Below are 18,944 nucleotides of genomic sequence, written 5' to 3'. Positions count from 1 at the left end.
CCCACAGTCTCACACATTTTCATTGTTAACATTAAACAAAACAACAAAAGATTGCAATAAACCAGAATTTTGGAAATAGCAGTTTTTTGGTTTTATTACTAGGAATTGCCTGAAAATTGCCCTAAAGGAGATGTTTTACCTTTAATGTTAAGTCATCTCCTTATTCAAATTGGCAGACCAACTCCGAATTTCCTGGAGGAACTAGGGAATAACGGTCTTCTTCATGAACCTAGTAGTAGCCACTTGCCATAAACTGGGATCAAAGTTTTTATTCATAACCATCGGCTTCCATTGCCTCATTTTTTTTAATTAGTCAGTTTGGGAGTGAAGTTGGTTCAGAACTTTTGGTTTGGAACTGTTGGTTCAGAAACGTTGTTCCTTTGCAGGCACACCAGAGGCCTGGCGTGTGATGATGTCTCTGAAGTCTGGTTTGCTAGCAGAAAGTACTTGGGCCTTGGACACCATAAACATCCTTCTGTATGATGATAGCACAGTGTCTTCCTTTACCCTGTCCCAGGTACATTTTTAACCTAGGTGCACTTGAGTAAGAGAGTTACTCCAAAACTGATTGGCTGTTCAGACATTAATGACATTATTGTTCTCTGTTTATGTAGTTGCCAGGATTCTTGGAACTTGTAGTGGAGTACTTCAGGCGATGCTTGATTGAGATCTTTGGCATCCTGGAGGAGTATGAAGTAGGTACTGAGGGACAGAAAACACTTCTTGGCCCCCTTCCAGAGCCAGCAGAGAAGGAGGAATCTGAGCCCCAAGAGCTGGATACTCATTCAGATACTGAGCAACTGGACAAGAAGCTGGAAGCAGAGCCTCAAACGCATAACCCCAGCAGCACACCTGGAGCAGATTCGACAGAGAAGAATCCAGCAGAGGTTACTGATCATGATGAGAAAAAAGACAGGGAAATGGGTAAAGAGGAGCGTCCACCCTCAGAACCCAGGCCCAAGCAAGCCAGCAAGTATGACAGACTGCCAGTAAAGGTGGAGGAAAGGGAAGCAATTGATGACCTGGTAGAAGACCGATCAGAGCAGCTGGGCCTCGTTGGAGAGTTTAACAGTGGCTTGCTGCACTGGAAGGCTGGCGGAGGTGACTCTACTGCACACATTCAGACCCACTTTGACAGGAAGTGTCAGGAGGCAGGAGCTAAACCCTCACCAGCCAAGGAGTTTGAGGAGGAAAAGAGAAAAGAACAGGACAGTCAGGATCCCTGTAATGAAGAAGAGGGAACTCAGAGAGAAGACAAAGGTTCCACAGACAAGAGTTTGGCAGTCACTGTGGATGATGTTTTACATTCCCATCCCAGGTCTCAGCCAGAGAACAAGGCCCAAGTCTCACCTTTACGCAGCCGGGAGAACCACAGCATCACCCTGCTGGAAGACGAGCCGCGCTGCTGGGATGAGGCACCCCTCTCCACAGCTGAGGAATGGCAGGATGAGCTGGCCAAGCGCTGCATATGTGTCTCTAACATAGTCCGAGGCCTCTCCTTTGTCCCAGGTAACGATGCTGACATGGCCAGGCACCCAGGCCTGGTGCTTGTACTGGGCAAGCTGGTGCTGTTGCACCATGAGCACCCAAAGCGGAAAAGGACGTCCCCAACCTACCAGCGTGAAGAGGAGCGAGGTTTGGCCTGTAGCAAGGATGAGTGGTGGTGGGACTGTCTCGGTGCCTTGCATGAGAACACCTTGGTCACCTTGGCTAACATTTCAGGGCAGCTAGATCTATCAATCTATCCCGAGAGCATCTGCTTACCCATCCTAGACGGGCTTCTGCACTGGATGGTGTGCCCGTCAGCTGAGGCCCAGGACCCTTTTTGCACAGCAGGTGGTTTCTCCTCTCTTACACCTCAGAGGCTGGTGCTGGAGTGCTTGTGCAAGCTGAGTATCCAGGACTGTAACGTGGACCTGCTATTGGCCACGCCGCCATTCAGCCGCCAAGAGCGCCTCTACGCAACGTTAGTGCGCCACGTGGGCGAACGCAAAAGTCAGGTGTGCCGCGAGATGGCCGTGGCCATCCTCTCCAACCTGGCGCGGGGTGACCCCACAGCAGCCCGTGCCATTGCCCTTCAAAAGGGCAGCATTGGGACCCTGATAGGCTTTTTAGAGGACAGTATTGCCATGGCACAGTATCAGCAGAGCCCTCACAGCCTCTTACACGCAGGACACCCGACGCACCCAGAGCCCCCTAGCATCAACATGATGTGCCGGGCTGCTAAAGCCTTGCTGGCAATGGCTCAGGTGGAAGAGAACCTGCCTGAGTTTGTGCTGTACGAGAGCCGGCTGCTGGACATCACGCTGTCGTCTGTGCTGAACTCCAGTGTAGTGGCCGTTATGTGCGAGGTACTGTTTAAGCTTGGACGCTCGTGACATGAGCAGCAGCCTGAAGTGCCATCAGCGAGACAGTGGGCCACACAGATCGAGATCATACAGAATTGTTGGTGTTATATTTTTATTTAAATAAAAAAAAGACATAAAAATGTTTTTACATACAAATGAATATATAGAGTATATATATATAGCTCCTCTACCCCATTTTTTGCAATTTTCATTTTGGATTTTTAAATGATTTTAATACAGATATTTAATACTTCATTTTGTTTTTTTCTATTCTTTTTTATGTTTTGTCCCCCCTCCCTCATTTTTGTTTTAACCAAAGTTGCCATTTGATAGATACTGTATGTTAGTTTTCAGAGTTTGCTCTCAAAATGTTTTTTTTTTTTCATTGTTTGTGGCTGTTTTTTTATTTTTATTTTTTTTGGTGGGATTCGTTTATTTGGGGATGCAGATTTATTTAAATTGTGAGATGTGTTGTAGATAGAACTTCTCTTGCAATGTGCTAAGATAAAGATAAAAACGAACACTGATTTTACTCGATATACATGTATCCAGCTCTAAAAAGCTTTGTGCAATAGGATTTAGTTGGCTTGTTGGAGGGGAGCTTACCAAATGTGAATGACTCTTTACCACAGGCAATATTCAAATCTGACAACCAGTATTGCACTGCATAACCACACCAGTATCTGAGGGTAAAGTGAGAGCTGGTTTTAAACTGACTTTCTTCCACCAGAATGACCATTAGATCACATGATCAACTCTCTGAAAGTTGAATTCTGAAGTGCTTCGGTTACCACTCCTCTCCATTTGACTCATGGGCCGATTTGTATATATGAGCTGTACAGTAAACTGGCCCGTTTCATTTTCTTTTTTTTCCCAAGAGATGTTGTATTATACAGAGTGATGGTAGTCAATGCTAATTATTTACAGCAATTTGGAAATGAAAACCTTACCATCTTCTGTTGAGGGTAACATAATGATGTGTGAGAGGTTCCAGTGTGGACTGTGTAACTGTGCACACAGTTCTGTGAAACAGAGATAGGAACGACTCCCTCGAATGGCCTTAGATGTCTGGCTTAAAAAAAAAAACAAGAAAATGAAAGAAAAAGAAAAAAAAAACAGGCTCATCAAAAAGTCAGTTGGTGTAACTGTAATCCAGCAAAATTTGAAGTTATCCCAATATGACTTAAGCAGCAATTCCAATGACAATGTACAACTCTGTGAACTTTTTTCATGCCATATGATTTGATGACCATTGTTTATTAGTATAAAGTCTTTATACTACATGTTCCACATGTTTAAAAAGTAAATGTACATGAAATCTGGTTGAGCACTGTGAAGGTTGTTTTTGAGTGTTTTATCTTTTAATTTGATGTAATTGTGGAAATCTACACGACTTCCAGAAGCACCTGTTTAATGAGGTCATGTTGATGCCAAGTTAGCACAGACGTTCTCAACCTTTTTCACCCTCTCATCCAACTGTTTATCACTAGAAAGCATGAAGGCCCACAGGAGAACAAAAATGCTTAAAAAATGAATTTTTGGGATATTTTCAACAGCCATGTTTGGGTGCCACAATATGCAATGTGTATTACTGAACATAAAATATCAACAGATTAGGATAACAAGTTGTTCTACTCTTGAAATCTGGCAGAACAATTGAGCAAAGTGTTTTATTCACAAGGGCACGATTGAAACAGAGTATTTTGTTTCCAGAGGCAGAAAATAGTTGAAGCTGCTCTGTTTGCTGTTGTTGCAGGGCTTATATCAATATTGTTTACTGTTTGAAAACATTTTACATTTCTTTCTTATTATTATCTCTTTTAAATTTTTTCACAAATGTTGATGACTGAGTGCCATCACAAGCTCATTACTGGTACTGTCCTCAGGACCACCAGAGGGTGCTTTGCAGCCCACTTGTGGTCTGCAACCCAGTGGTTAAGAAACTCTGGCATAAAGCTGCCATTTCTTAAAGGGCATTCTGTCCTAAAACTAGAGTTAAATATAGTTGCTGTCCAAGATCTCTCCAACGTGATGATGACTTAGTTACTACAGAACTGATCATTTTTCATTTTGGTCAGACTGTTCCTTACAGATCTGACTCAGCTCTTAAAGGTCTTGACAATCAGCTGATGAACTGAATCAGACGTTGCTAGAGGAAGAAAAGTGCACTGGATCCACAGGACTCTGAGAATGACTGATGGCTACTCGTCCAACTCTCAACCGTGAATAAATGCGTAGAATATCAATAGAAGGCTTCAGATCCCTAAATAACAATTGCTAAGTACACTGCAGCAGGTTCAGTTACTCAGCTCATCAGCTCATCCTGCCCCTGCACTCCTCCACACAGCTGCTGTAGCATCAGCACTGGATGACTTCCCTTTAATGATGTCACAAACTAAATGTGTGGAAAACATCAGCAGCAGTCACAAGTGTGCTCGCGCTGACGCAGTGTTTCTGTACAATCTGGATAATATTCGGTCTTCTTTTTTTTTGCTTGCTGGCTTCTGGCAAAATGTTCCTTTTCTGTGGAGAGCTGGACGTATTATGAGTTAATACTCCATAAAAATAACAAATCCAACCAAATGTCAAATGTACTGATATATCGTTGCTGTCAAAAACAGTTTCTTCAAAATTATAACTTTGCAGAAGGCCAAATAACTTTTGATGCAAGCGAATGTACAATTTTTTCTTGCAGTATTTCTATTGGTCCATTCGACATTAATATTTCATACAAAGTAAAGAACAGCTGCCATATTCAAATGAAAATAAAAAAATGGAGATTTTTAGACAGCGACAATATCTATAGATATACCAGCAATAGTTCTTTCAATTCATGCTTTTTTCCACTCACAGATTTCTCTCACTTTATCAGAACTGGACCAGACTTACTAAGCCAGGGGTGCTTTGTCCTGGTCCTGGAGATCCACACTATTAAAAACAAAATGGTTCTCCAAGGGTTCCTTAGTAAAGGGAATAGTTCTATTTAAAACCATGAGTTCTATACAGAACTATTTCATGCCTAAAGCGTTCTTCAGGTTGACGGAGAATGTGCTGTATATGGTTCAATTTAGCACCAAAGCTTCTAACAATAGCAAAACCTTTTTTGGTGGTACATAGAAACATTTTCAAAAAGTTCTGTATATAACTCTATAAAACACATTCTGCACCAGTCTGTAGAACCATTAAAGCATGAAATAGTTCTATATATTCTAAACAGAACGATTCCCTTCTCTAAAGAACCATCTTTTTAAGAGTGTCCCACCCTAGAAGGCTCAGATCCAACACACATGGATCTGATTCCCCTGAAGGCCTTTATTACCTGGATCAGGTGTGTTAGATTGGGAGTGGAGCTGAGCTCTGCAGTGTGGCAGATCTCCAGAATCAGAACTGGCCCCACTGCACCGAGTCATTTTATATTAATGCTTGTCTTACATCTGCTGAAGCCATGTTCATGCTAAAGCAGTTTAGCAAAATATCCACACAGCTGACAAGTCCTTTAGCTGCAGTATTGTAAAGCCTACAAGTGCTGGCATTCAAACAAACTTTGTTCTTTAGTTTTGAATGGAAAGCTTACAACAGTGAGTGACTTGGCAAGAATACATCAACTCAATGACATTTTCAGAAAACTTATCATGATATTAAGGTGTAGGACAGACAAAATACACCAGCAAACATTTAAAACAAAACAGACCGAAACATTTAGTACAGTGGCTTCAAGAAGGAACAAAAAGAAAAATCAAAATAAATTAGTGAAATAATGTTATAGCATAAAATGCTGACATTTAATCAGCTACCTGTTACTATGCAGTTTTTGCCGGTACTACACACTGGATGTCTTTTTTACGATGTACTTCTTCTACAGGTACTGACTTTATGCCTGTATTGTGAGGCTATTTAATACAATAACAGTGTCCAGTTGCCCACTCCTAGTTTCACGGTCTGCGCTGAGACCAGCTTATGAGAGTTAAACATCATAGATGAGAATAAATCACCACCAAAGCAGTCTCTCAGATCAAGCACTGGAAAGAAGGTTCATTCGTTCTCACCCAGAGCTCAATACAAAGCAGGCTGATCGTCCAGTGTGCAGTCTGTAAATTCTTTTAAGGCTACCAGTATTAACTCATTATTTTGACTTGAATATAGAGTCCCAATCAAAAGGTGTCGTATTTTGTTGTGCCTCTTCAGTTTTCGGGATGGCTGGGAAAATAGACTGCATTTTCTGTCGAAATTCCACCAACTGTAAGAGAGAATGATAATATTCAACGTCAGTGTTGAGCATAGCAAGGTACAAACTACTGTAATTCCATTTTCATACACACACACACACACATATATACGTACATACATACATACACACACACAATACCTTCTAATGTCTAATTTATAGTATTCAGATATTTCATAGTATAGAGGTAAGTAAATATAGGTACATAAGTATTTAATACTTAGGAATAATTAGTTTGGGATAATGAGGTTAAACGATTAAATAATAACTACAATGTATTATTTTTTGTTTATGTATATACCCCTTTTCCAATATGAGGCATGCTGGATATTAATTTTATTACAACTTTATTTTCACTGGACCTCATCCAAAAACGTTTATTTATTATTGAACGTTTATATATATTATTGAATGTAATTCCAAACTTCTGTACTTCCAAACTTTTTTCCTAAACAAAGTATTGAAAAGCCTATAAGGTTTAACTGGTACAGAGTTGTTTATCTAGCGTTGTTGTCCAGCAAGTAATAAGTAATCCGATTACAGTTTGTGGGAACACTGTTCACTATTCACAATGTGAATATCAGTTGTGCTGTACTGTTAGTACTGGAGCTGAAGCAGGTACATACACTGTGGACCCCCAAAGCCTTCCAGACAGCAAAACTGAGGAGGCCGACTCCACACCAGGCATATAGAGAACCCCATCCCAGGGCACGCAGGGCTAGTGATGCTCCACTCTCGGGCACCGCTGCTGACCCCACAAGACCCTAAACACAAATACAAGAACACAGCTTTAACTGTCACACGTTCTTTTCTGATTACATTAAGTGATGAAGTTAAGCCCTTGTTACATGTTATCTTCAAAACAGAGGTGAACAAAGCCTTTAATTTCTACGTATTTAGTTTTTGGTCTCTAAAAAATAAGCTGCTCGACTTCTCAGGTTTCATGCAATTGGCTGTTTGTCATGTCATGCTTTCATGTTCACACACACAAGAATTAACCAAAGCCTCTGTATCTAAACCAGGGTTAAACACAGTTGCATTTTCTAGCTTTTCTAATGTTGACATTTTGTCAGGAACTCTGTCTAAGCTGAACATGTTCAGGAGACAGGCCACTGGTGCACTGTGTTGGTTCCAGTTTATCAAATTTCAGAAAAAAGAAATATTGTGTATCGTGTAAATGTCTGCTATACTGGCCACTACTACTTAAAGCTGCAATGTGTAAGTTTAGGGGAAATGTGTAAGTACATGCGACGTGTGGTAGAACATTTCATAACAGGGGTGTCAAACTCTCTAAAAGGGCCATATTAAAAAATCTCAACAAATCCGTGGGCCAAAAAAACAGCTATTTTTTATGATTTTGAATTAATGTTGTGCTGTAACCCAAACTGGCCACTGTTTATTCAAAATACGCAAAACTTCAACAGTATAATTCAGGCACTTGTAGTAGGCCTTGAAATATTACATGAATACTTGAAATATTCAAAATGTAAATGTCTCCAGGAGCTCAGTCTTTTAAACCTCTATTTGCTTGAATTAGACACCTGGCTTCCTTTCTTTGCTACACGTTCATTGAGACGTGGGCTCAGTTGCTGAGCCGCTGAGCTGATGTTAGATGTAAATGCAGCTAGTGTGTTTGGTGATATGACTGGTGTGGAACTGTGTAGAATTGAGGTGTAACCTCTGTCCCATAAACTGAGATATTAAAGTTTACTAAAAGGTTTCTTAAAAGCAATCTGCTGTCAATGTTGCACGATAATCATAATTTTCAAGGAGAAATTTATTTTATTTAAAATAAATAAGACAGTATTCCACATAAAGCAATGCCCTGTCACCAGACAGTCAGAAAGGCAGGTCTGTCCAGCCCAAGCTCCTAATCTAGTTTAGAGTTAGTTTAGATGCGTCTGCCGTCCCATCGCTGTGACCTCACGACTGCATTCCTCTCCACAATTAATCTAATTTGGCCTCTCTAAAAGGCACATTTGGCTAAGATGCATGTTTATAGAGATGTGACTATGGTTAAAAATAGACAGAAGAAAAGAGAAAAAAAAAGTAAAGTTAACAAAGAGGGTACTGTTCCCCTCCAGGCCTAAAAACAAATATAACTCCCAGTTCTATGTGAGGATTTGCTCAATTTCTAATTTCATCCCGTCAGGTAAACAACACAGCCATAGCATAATTGAATAAGAGTTTAATACTGGGTGGAGCACGAAATAGCTTTCTGAGAGAGCCACAGATGCTTTTTTAGCCACAAGTAAAGATTTCAACCCAGCCTGAAGTTTCTCTATTGGTTTTTTCTACTGCTTGTATTAATGGACTCCTAATATCCAAAAATAATCTTAACTCCATTTTAAATTTGTTATCAGATTCAGAAATTTAACTGTAGCTGTGACACTGTAGATGTCTTCTGCATCACGTTTAATAGCCTATCGTGTTTCGTACTAGATGTTAAAGCTTGAAATATTTGTCCAAACCAGTCCAGCAGTTCTCTGGAATATGTACTGCGCTCGAATCACATTCACAATCGGGTTTCGCAGCCAGCCTCGCATTTTAAACAGATTTTACCTGCTTTCACTCCTGCTTTAGTTTTACTGCTTACCTTATTCTTCTGATCTACTTTTATTACTATAAATCAGTCACTCTTGTTGATACAAGTCTAATTTAGTGCAGCCAAAAGGACGTTTAATTTGTTCTGCCAAAAATATTTTTTATGTCATATGTTCAATATGTTGTATGTAATGTTCTGTGTGAGGGGTGCTCAATCCTGGTCCTAGAGATACTGGGTGGCCGGTAGCCTAGTGACAGGAGAGATGAGCCATCAGCTGGAACGTTGCGGGTTCAAACCACGACTGGACTAGGTATACCTGGCAGGGCAAAGCACTTAAAGAATAACTATACCCTGCTATTTTCAGCTAACTCCACCCCTGGCTCAACTTTGAATGATGCTCAAAAATTGGAGGGGCACTGCAATGATGTTTGGGTTTGGAGGTGAGGCTGTGAGGGAAACCGGGTGGGCTGGGCTGCTGTGTTTTTAAAGCTGAACAGAAACGTACGTTATCTACCAGAAAATATAGAGAGTGACAGAATCAAACAGCACTTCTGCAACTGAAAGGCCTTACGAGGCTGACGATTTTTCTGTACTACCATCCCCATCTTCGACGAGGGAAGGTGTTTCTGATCAGGCAGTGCGTCTTGAGCCTTAACAGCGCAAGCCACTGATTCAAGCCGCTGAAGAGTTAACGCAGTGGCGGAAAATGATTAGCAGCGAGCGGCAGAGGCGTCCGAATGGTTAAACATTCCCTAAATGTCAAACCCTCAGGCGCGCGCACTCACCGAACAGAAATCAATGGCAAGCAACACTTGAACTACGGAAAGTGGGGAAAAAAAGTCAGAGAAAGGCTGTACAAACGAGAGGTTGACACTATCTGTAACAATGGCCCATTTAACGTTAACCTTTCCTGAACTGTTTGCTTTCCGTAGTTCCAGTGTTGCTTGCCGTTGACTTCTGTTCAGTGAGTGCGGCACATGAGGGTTTGAGTTGTGGAGGGAAACGTGAATCAGGTGCAACACCGGCAACTTTATAGACTCGCAAGAATCCTCACTTAATCAGTCCAACATCTTTGTTACAAACTCAGCTTAGATTAACTGGGTTATTTACAGTCGGTACAGACAGCTGGCATATCGCAGCCTTGTGAGGTGGCGCTGGGGGCGGGGTATTTAGCTTAGCATGTGAGTATGGTTATCTCCTCACTCTGGGCTCCTGTGCTTTCATATTTATGAGTGCAGCACTAGTAGGGCGTCATCAGGGGGCGGTAACGTTGCTTGACTGATTTACATACTGTGACATGTCATGGTACTTTGGTATAAAGACACACTATCCGCACCTATAGCAGAGCTAAACCAGAGGGGCGCTGCAGAGGTGGAACTGACCACAATAAAAATGATATTTTTACAGTTTGGAAAGATGGGTTCACATTTTAAGCAAGGCTGGCATATTTTATTATTACAGAGGAGTGCATTTCAGCTGTTAATTTAAAAATATATTAGGGTTTAGTTACTTTTAAACCCCCAACTGCACCAGGCGGCGCTGTTCTGCTGGCGACCCTGTGCTGCAAAATGACGAATTTCCCTTGTAGTACCCATAATGTACATAACATAACATCTAACATAGATCTATCACCTTGGAGAGTTCAGATCCAACACACCTGGCTGTAATGTTCAGACACCCCTGAAGGCCTTCAGTACCTGGATCAGGTGTGTTAGATTAGGGTTGGAGCTAAACTCTGCAGGGTGGCAGATCTCCAGGACCAAGATTGGGCAGTCCTGTTCTATGTAAAGGAACAGAGTTTTAGGATTAAACAGGTGAAGAATAACACCTCACACAGATAACAGCTGATTCATTTTTTTACAGCACGTTATTTTATAGTGTTTTATCTGCGCTTTATTGACACCCATTATTTTCTCTATGCGGTAACAGGCGCTGTCCTGTCAGGTTTTATTTGACAATTTGGTTGATGACGGGCCGGTTTGGGTCAGTGTAGTGCAGAATGTTGTTGCTGGGTTTAGACTCAAGACGCAATGCTGTATGTTGTGTCCAAGGCTGCAGATCAGCCTTGGACACAATATTCTTAGGTTCAGAGAATTTTAAATTTTAAAGCCGATTAAAGCTCTACTAGCTTAATGTTTTGGGATTAGACTTCTGATTCTGTTTATAATTAGATATTTGTACTTTTAAAGAGAGCCATACTTCTAAGACGGGCCAGGCTACAGTCCATGTCATTTTCAGTATGTGAATAATGTGATGCTCTGATACGTTTTGTTTTATTTATTCTTTTTCAATGACATTTTATAATGTGTTTAATATCGATTACAATCCAGTTTGACTGACTGAACTGATGAAGCAGTAATACATTTATAGTGGTAAGCTAAACTGGAATCAGTCATAAAAATGTATAATCAATGAATCCCTAGTGATTCAACTAGAAGACATTGAAGACATTCAACTATAGGGACAGCAGGACACAAACTAACACATTTTGGTGTTTGCTCAATAATTTTGTTTGAGCAAGAGTAATACTTTTTTTCCAACCTACACATCTCTGCTACAAACAAAAAAAAAATGTTTTCAGCACCTACTTTTTATGAGCAATTTAGTCAAAAGCAGAGTGAGTGCTAATGGTTACAACTAACACCATATGAGGGTTAACTGTAACAGACTGAGGGGCTACTGACTGTATGTGCATCTCAGTATATGGAGCTTCGAAAAAGTCGGGGCGCCCCTGCATCAGAGCGATGAGGTAGGCGCCGGACAGCCGTTGCGACGTTTAACCTCCGTTTGCATCTTCCGGGTGTCTGGCAGAAAGCAGAGATCACTTCCAGCCTCGCATGTAATGACATCGATTACACATACGTCAAGGTATGTAGGGATTTTTTTTGGTTCAGATTGTGTCATCCTGACGGGAGTTACAATAGAATATTCGGGGCCTCTTTCGAGTGAATCTCCCTGTATCATTGATTGAAAAACATTTACGAAGAAAGACTTTTGTGGTACAAAAACCTGGAAGCCTTCAGGGTGAATCTTGAGAAATATCCATCAGACTGCTGTCAAAATTCACAGATGACGCTGCTGTGATAATACGAGATAAAAGCATGTTCTACTTAAACCTGTGTAACTATATAAAATATCCATGTGACATTTGCCCCTGTGTTAGTTTGTGCCCCGCTCTCCCCTACATGGTCATACATTTACATAAAACTCCACATACCTTATTAAACCATTCAGGGCTTTTCTTCTTAGCCAAGGCCAGCGTTGACCCGAATCCAAATATTACTCCTGCAGTGGCTACTGTTGTAAGGAAGGCACCACCTGAAAGAGAAGGAATACAAAGATCATAAGTGGACATGGCTACTGCAATTATTTTCGGTTTCTAAAATTGTAGTGGCTACACAGGATACTGTGGTTATATAGCAGACTTCCAGTCTTTTCATTCCAATTACTTCGGCCACATTATACCAGCAGGTCAGTGTTCAGTTTGTCTTTCAATGATAACGTCTAGCTCAGGATACCTACCTACCTACCCACCTACCTTTATTTATTTATTTATCTATGTATGTATTTATTTATTTATTTATTGGGGCGGGGGGGTTGAGGGGTAGGTGGGGTGTACTATTTTGTCTCACCATAACCAACATATCCAGTACTGCATAAAAGTCAGAAACCGCCATTTACTGATTTAACTTTCATTCAAAACAGCCATAAAGTACAAATCCTTAACTTTTCAGAAGATATATCAGAGGAGATTAGATATAAGACAATCCACCTGCACAAGGAGTCCAGACCTCAACATCACTGAATGTGTTTTGGTTATTTGGATCATGAAAAGAAGAAAATGAAGTAAAACTTTTAAAACTGAACTTTGGATGTGTCGAAAAATATACCTGCAGTTTTTTTTTCTTTTCTGAAAGTGAGTCTCCTGTAAAGAATGGAAGCTGTAATAATGGTAAAGAGTGGAAACACTAAATACTGAAAAAATCTAATATTATATTTAGTTGAGATTTCTGCGAAAACCTCTGTTAAATATATGTGTTGCCTGTATGTTTTCTCTCTGATGCTGATGGATGTTTTGACTGAAAATCAAAAAATGAAACGTGGTGTAAATTAGAATGAATTAAACATTTTTTTTCAGCTGAACCAAAAGGAAATGGAAATGTCAGATTTTATTGTGCTTATTACTCACACAGTGGTCCACACGAGGCTGAAGTTGGCTCCTTATTCATCTAGTTCTCACGCATCACGGTACATCTATGTGTCGTCTGCACTGCACTGGTCATGCTCTTTTGCACAATACTGTATTTTACAGCAGTACTGATACTAATTTTTACTATGGAGAAATACTGCAATTGTGCAGTACCTCATCTGTGGATTACTGTTATGTGTAACACCATCACCGTGTTTTTGTGCACCTTAGCAGAGCTACGGATCTATGGTTGTATACACGCATAGCTTTATATACAGTATTTTAAGCTTTCATGCTATTCAATTTAGTGTTTATTCTAATATATTATTTTACTTGTGTTTGTCTTGTATTGGGGATTAGTAGTTACCTTAATCGAATTTCCCGCTCCACCTTAAATGGAGCAGCACTTACACTCTGAAGCCTCACTCGCCAAATGTAACTGCTGCAACATTTAAGGTGGAGCGGTACTTTAGTACAAGAGAACTTCAGCCTCGTATTAGACCTTCTAACACAGAGAACAGCACAAACACCGGGCGAACTACAGAGCGACACTAGAGTCAATTACCCTAGCTCCTGTAAAATAAGAAATTAATTAATATTTGTATATTTTATTCACCTTTTATCAGCTGCAGTTTCTCTCCGTCCTCACTGACATTCTCCCCCTCTGCCATCTCCACCGCGTCCTCCCCCATAAACGCTCGGGCGGAAACAAACATAGGAACGTTTTGTCTACTAAGTAATACACTTTAGTGTTAAAAATCAAAACAGTATATATTTTTAGTAGTGAGGAAGAATATTTATGAGAATGTATATAACTTTATAACAATACTGCGTGATATAAATCTCAACTTTTGGGGGTATATTTTTCATACGTCACTATTTTTTCTTCCTAGCTGTGTAGAGTATGCAGAGTGTAAGAGGCAGCTTGATTTTTGTTTTATTTTATCATTATTATTTTACAGTATTATATCTTGCACATTTTATGTGTAAGACAGAAAACTGAATGTTTTGAAATGCAGTAATGTAAAGCTTAAGTTCAAAAATCTGTCTAAAAAAATCTCAGTCTGAAGCTTTTATTTTGTAAAATAAAATAAGAGTGGCTGAGCGATGATGTTCAGGCTACTCTGACAGGAGATTTTTATTTATTTATTTATTTTTGACAAAATCCTCGTCATGCATTTTAATAATTTGGGCTAATGCTTTACGCAACGGCATTAAAAAAAAACAAACAAACAAATAAAAAAAACGAGTAAAGAAAAAGAATAAATTAATTAATAAAACATACTCCATAACTTTTAAAATGTGTAGGATAAAATACAGTGAAATAATAATAATAATAACAATAATAATAATAATAATAATAATAATAATAATAATAATAATAATAATAATAATAATAATAACAATAATAATAAATTAAGCTTCCACTTACACAGAGCTTCACATCATGTAAGGAAAAAGAAGTATGTATGAAAAATATCACTCGCAAATAAATAAATAAATAAATAAATAAATAAATAAATAAATAAATAAAACTGAGAGGGCGGTTGTGTTTGGGGAGCAGACCAGGCTCTGGGCTGACGTGTGGCGGGGGGAGGTTACCAAGCCCACTCACTGCTGTAGAAGGTGCAGATCTGAGCGGTTCTCCTGCTTTCTTTCTTCTCTGAGCAGCAAATCGGCGCTTATATTCACAAATAAATGAGCAAAATTCAGGCTTAAAGCGAGAATAAAGCAGGCAACGGCTGAGCGAGGACACTGGAAGGACAGGCTTCCTCCTCCTCCTCCTCCTCCTGCTGCTGCTGCTGGAAATAAGAGCTGGAGAGCGTGGATGGACAGGCGGGGACATTTCTACACCAGCGAGGGAAAGAGAGGAGGCTAATCACAGCCAGCTTCATTCCTCCTGGCCGCCAGATCCTCCTCCAGCTGTTCTGATCGCATGTGGAGTTAAAGACGATGGAGGAATGTTACCTTAATGCACGGGACCTCAGCTCTGCTCTGTCTCCGGATTTCCTTCCATGACCATCCATGCCTCGTGTTGGATGCCTGGCTGTGTGAGCCACTGAGTCCAATAAGCTGCTGCTGCATTTTAGGAGGACACAGTGCTGCATCCTCTGTCTCCTCTCCGTCTGAAGTGATGCTCTGTTCCTCTCCCCTCTCACACCTCTGCGTTCTGTGGGACTCTCTCGCACCTTCTCACTCTTCTGTAGGCCACTGCTGAGAGATAAACACCACCAGCAACATGCATCTGGGGATGGACGAGCCCAGGGAGTGTCAGTACAATCAGATCTGCACGCATAACTCGTCCTCGCCCGCCGAGACGCCGCACAGCAAGAAGAGGAAAGTGAAGAGGAAGTGGCAGATCTTCCCCGGCCGGAACAAGTTCTACTGCGATGGACGGATCATGATGGCAAAGCAGACCGGGGTGTTTTACCTCACCATGGTGCTCATCCTGGTCACCAGCGGACTTTTCTTCGCCTTTGAGTAAGTCAGAGTGAAAAGTCCACTTTCTGCACTGCTGGTTTTCCATGCTGATCTGAGTGGCTCCTGGGAGGGTGGACGATATGAACTCGATACTTTATCACGATATTTTACACTGTCCATACAATAACAATATGATATCATGAAATAAACCCCTACACACAAAAAAGTAATAACTATTCTTATTTTTATTAATAGTAGTAGTAGAAGTAGTAGTAGAAGTAGTATTTTAATATATAGTAAGTGGTAGTAGTAGTAAATATATTATTATTAAGTGGCAATAGTAGTAACAGTATAATAATAATAATAATAATAATAATATAATAATAATAATAATAGTAGTAGGAGGAGGAATAATAATAAATCATAATACTGTTTTATTAGTGGTAATAGTAGTAACAACAATATTATATTATTATTATTGATATTATTATTATTATTTGTAGTAGGAGTAGGAGGAATAATAATCATAATACTGGTTTATTTGTGTTAATAGTAGTAACAGTATAATAATAATAATAATAATAATAATAATAATAATAATAATAACTATATTATTATTATTAGTAGTAGTAGTAGTAGTAGCAACAATATCATTATTATTATTATTATTATTATTATTATTATTATTATTTGTCAATAATCAACAAGAGTGCGAAAAGTCTGCATCAGAACTGTACATAGTTGTGTGAGGGTTTAAACTGTGTTACGTTTTTAAGTTTATAAGTATTATTTTAGCAGTTCAAGTTCATTTTTAGTCTCATGTTTAGTTTTTTTGTTTTGGAGTTTGTCATTTTCTGTTTTTGAGTTTCTCAATTCTGTTTCTGTTTTTGAGCGTCCACAATATTGTAAACTCCACCTCACAGGACAGCCTCCTATCAGTATTCACTTCTACTACAGAATACCTCTCACCACTTACTCGTGAGCATGGATGATGGTGGTCTGTTCACTTTTCTGAAGGTCTGCATTCCTCACTGCATTCCTTATCAGTGAATAGCGATACAGTCGAATGAGAAAACTGAGAAGAGATAAACACACGTTTTCCTGGAGAAGGTGTAGCTTGATCAAAGGGCTCATTCACTGCCATCTGTAGTGTGATGCAGTGATGTAGTGAGGCTTAGGCCAATACTTTCCACTAAACGTTAAGCGGCTGTCTTGGTTTAAAGCCTTAATTCAGCTCAGTATTCTTAGGTCAGTTTTCCAGACATAGATTAAGCCTTCTTACTAGTTTTGGATTCAATTACAAGGTCAGTGGGGATTTTCTATCGAGAAACCTTTAGTCTGGGACTAAATCTGTGTCGGGAAAACTCACCAGATATGTACAAAGTGTCTCAGAGTCGGATTAATGATGTGAGATTTGTTCCTAACTGTTGGTTTAGTTCATTTTTCTCAGTATGAGATTGAACATCTTATCATAGATCAGTCAGCTGTGCATTTTTTTGAGAGGGTTTATGAATACAGGACTTGGGGCTAAACATGTAGTGAACACGTAGTCTTATGAAGTCTTTACTTGCAGTAGCAAATGTGATGTAATAGAATTTGTTAGCTAACATATTTAGTTATTTGTAGTCTACGTTTCTCAGTCAGGTGGAGAAACTGGTACGGATTGCTGCTGACGTTTTATTATTGGAATTCCTACAGTCCAGACTCAGATGTGGAGCACATGTGGACAAGGGGATCTTGTGTTGTCTTGTGTCTTTCCAGGAATGGGCTCGGCTGTTCATTTCATTATAATACCCAAAGGCTTTTTTGTGGGCTGCAGAAATCCAGACTGGCTTATAAGTGCAGTTAGTAAAGTAAGTAAAGTAAGTAAAGTAAAACCTAAACTCTACTTCTAATCAGACTGTTAGGATAAAGCAGCTATGTGCTCATCTTTTGAGTATATTTAGCTTCAACTCTCAGCTTCGTGTTCATCAAATTGTCTTCCTTGGTATGAGGAGTGCTGACTTAACAACAGTGGGATAAAATATGTGGCCTTTGGCTTTATACCCAGCGTAGAACTGTCAGTAATAATAAGCTACATTCCAAAACCTGGACTGCAGCTGAGGAAAGTGGGTCCTCGGCAGCACCGTCCTATGAAGGTTCCTCGTTTGCACTGTGTAATGAACTGACTACCAAGGCCTCTTTGTCATATCATCGGAAAAGAGAAGCAAAACAAAACAAAAGCTACTTACAAAGCAAATTATGCAAAGGTTTCTGCATTAAACATTGGTGTAAAGGCTGGCACATGCTCATGATTTGGTATGGTATCTGTTTCTCTGCATAAATAAGCTTAAAAAGTTGACCACATATCAAAATCGCCTGTTACATGCTGTTCTCCTACTGATTGTGCCCTAAAAGTAGTATGCAGTATGTGACCAGCACAAATTTCCCCAGTACAACAAATGCTCTGGCCAAATATTCCAATATGCAGCCAAAGCTATCTTCATGATAAACATCAGCTTTCTCTGCTGGTCTTGCAGTGGGTTTGTTTACTTTGTCTGTTTAACAAGTAAACTTACTGCATAGACAATGTGTTTGAGGCAATAACTTACTAAAGTTGGTCTCATCGAAACAATTCGAACAGCACCGTTTTTTCAGGCTTTTTATTCAGTCAAACTGGCTCATGTTACCAACTATGAATGTAATGAAATGACTGACCTCTTACACTCTCAGAAATAAAGGTATGAAACTGGCAGTACCCCTCCTGTCACTGTGGTGGTGCCCTCAAGGGTACATCTCAGTACCTTTAGTCAGGGAACATAATTGTATCATAATCCACTGAAATGATGTTTTCTAAGTTGTACTGACTCCACACACCCCGTTTCATCGGACCTTAAAACCACTGTTGTACCTTTGAGGGAACGTTCAAATTGTTTGTACCTTGATGAACAAAACACCACACAGATGGATCCAAAGCTGGTATTCTTTAAGGCTATTTCTGGCTTTGGAGACAGATAAAAGAAAACAAAACAACACCCGTCTCTTCACTAAAATATATCCACACCTGTTGCTAAAGACCTGAAAAGTGGCTAGTAATGGTTGCTAAGTAGTGGTTGGAGGGCTGAGCAAAATAGAGCGGGTCTTGAGATGGTCTGACTGGCTCAGTCCCAGATGTTGGAAGTCAAGTCACACCTCTTGCCTCTAGTACAGCGCATGGCTTCTGTTGTATACTAGGTG

General features: G+C 40.0%; 3 protein-coding genes across 4 annotated transcripts in view; 2 read left to right on the top strand and 1 right to left on the bottom strand.

The window, feature by feature from the left end:
- arid1b (AT rich interactive domain 1B (SWI1-like)) overlaps positions 1–2,541 on the top strand; it is an 89,848-nt gene extending 87,307 nt beyond the window's left edge. The window contains exons 21-22 of one of the 2 annotated variants that reach the window (XM_036582144.1): positions 387–517; positions 615–2,541. In XM_036582144.1, the coding sequence (XP_036438037.1) occupies positions 387–517; positions 615–2,378 (1,895 nt within the window). In that variant the 3' untranslated portion in view covers positions 2,379–2,541. The remainder of the gene's footprint in view (positions 1–386; positions 518–614) is intronic. The other variant, XM_036582145.1, reaches the window with a different exon arrangement.
- Positions 2,542–5,958: 3,417 nt separating this feature from the next.
- Positions 5,959–14,037, bottom strand: tmem242 (transmembrane protein 242). Its single transcript, XM_036582147.1, has 4 exons — positions 13,924–14,037; positions 12,336–12,436; positions 7,200–7,337; positions 5,959–6,585 (listed from the first exon to the last, which is right to left on the bottom strand). The coding sequence occupies exons 1-4, from the start codon at positions 14,021–14,023 to the stop codon at positions 6,472–6,474; spliced, it is 453 nt and encodes a 150-aa protein (XP_036438040.1). The 5' UTR covers positions 14,024–14,037; the 3' UTR covers positions 5,959–6,471.
- Positions 14,038–15,546: 1,509 nt separating this feature from the next.
- The window catches only part of zdhhc14 (zinc finger DHHC-type palmitoyltransferase 14), a 36,059-nt gene continuing 32,661 nt past the window's right edge, over positions 15,547–18,944 (top strand). Inside the window, exon 1 of the mRNA XM_036582146.1 lies at positions 15,547–15,788. Within this exon, the coding sequence (XP_036438039.1) occupies positions 15,547–15,788 (242 nt within the window). The remainder of the gene's footprint in view (positions 15,789–18,944) is intronic.

This window comes from Colossoma macropomum, unplaced genomic scaffold (genome assembly GCF_904425465.1).
Source record: "Colossoma macropomum unplaced genomic scaffold, Colossoma_macropomum, whole genome shotgun sequence".
In the NCBI taxonomy this organism is placed as follows: domain Eukaryota; kingdom Metazoa; phylum Chordata; class Actinopteri; order Characiformes; family Serrasalmidae; genus Colossoma; species Colossoma macropomum.
This window is presented reverse-complemented; position numbering and strand designations above follow the sequence as displayed.

Excerpts from the sequence above, each read along its gene's own strand:
- tmem242 (XM_036582147.1), bottom strand. The coding sequence starts at position 14,023 with ATGTTTGTTTCCGCCCGAGCGTTTATGGGGGAGGACGCGGTGGAGATG. Across the intron at positions 12,437-13,923 it reads GAAACTGCAGCTGATAAAAG|GTGGTGCCTTCCTTACAACA; the intron begins GTGAATAAAATA and ends CTTCTCTTTCAG. Across the intron at positions 7,338-12,335 it reads GCCCTGAATGGTTTAATAAG|GGTCTTGTGGGGTCAGCAGC; the intron begins GTATGTGGAGTT and ends ATTTGTGTTTAG.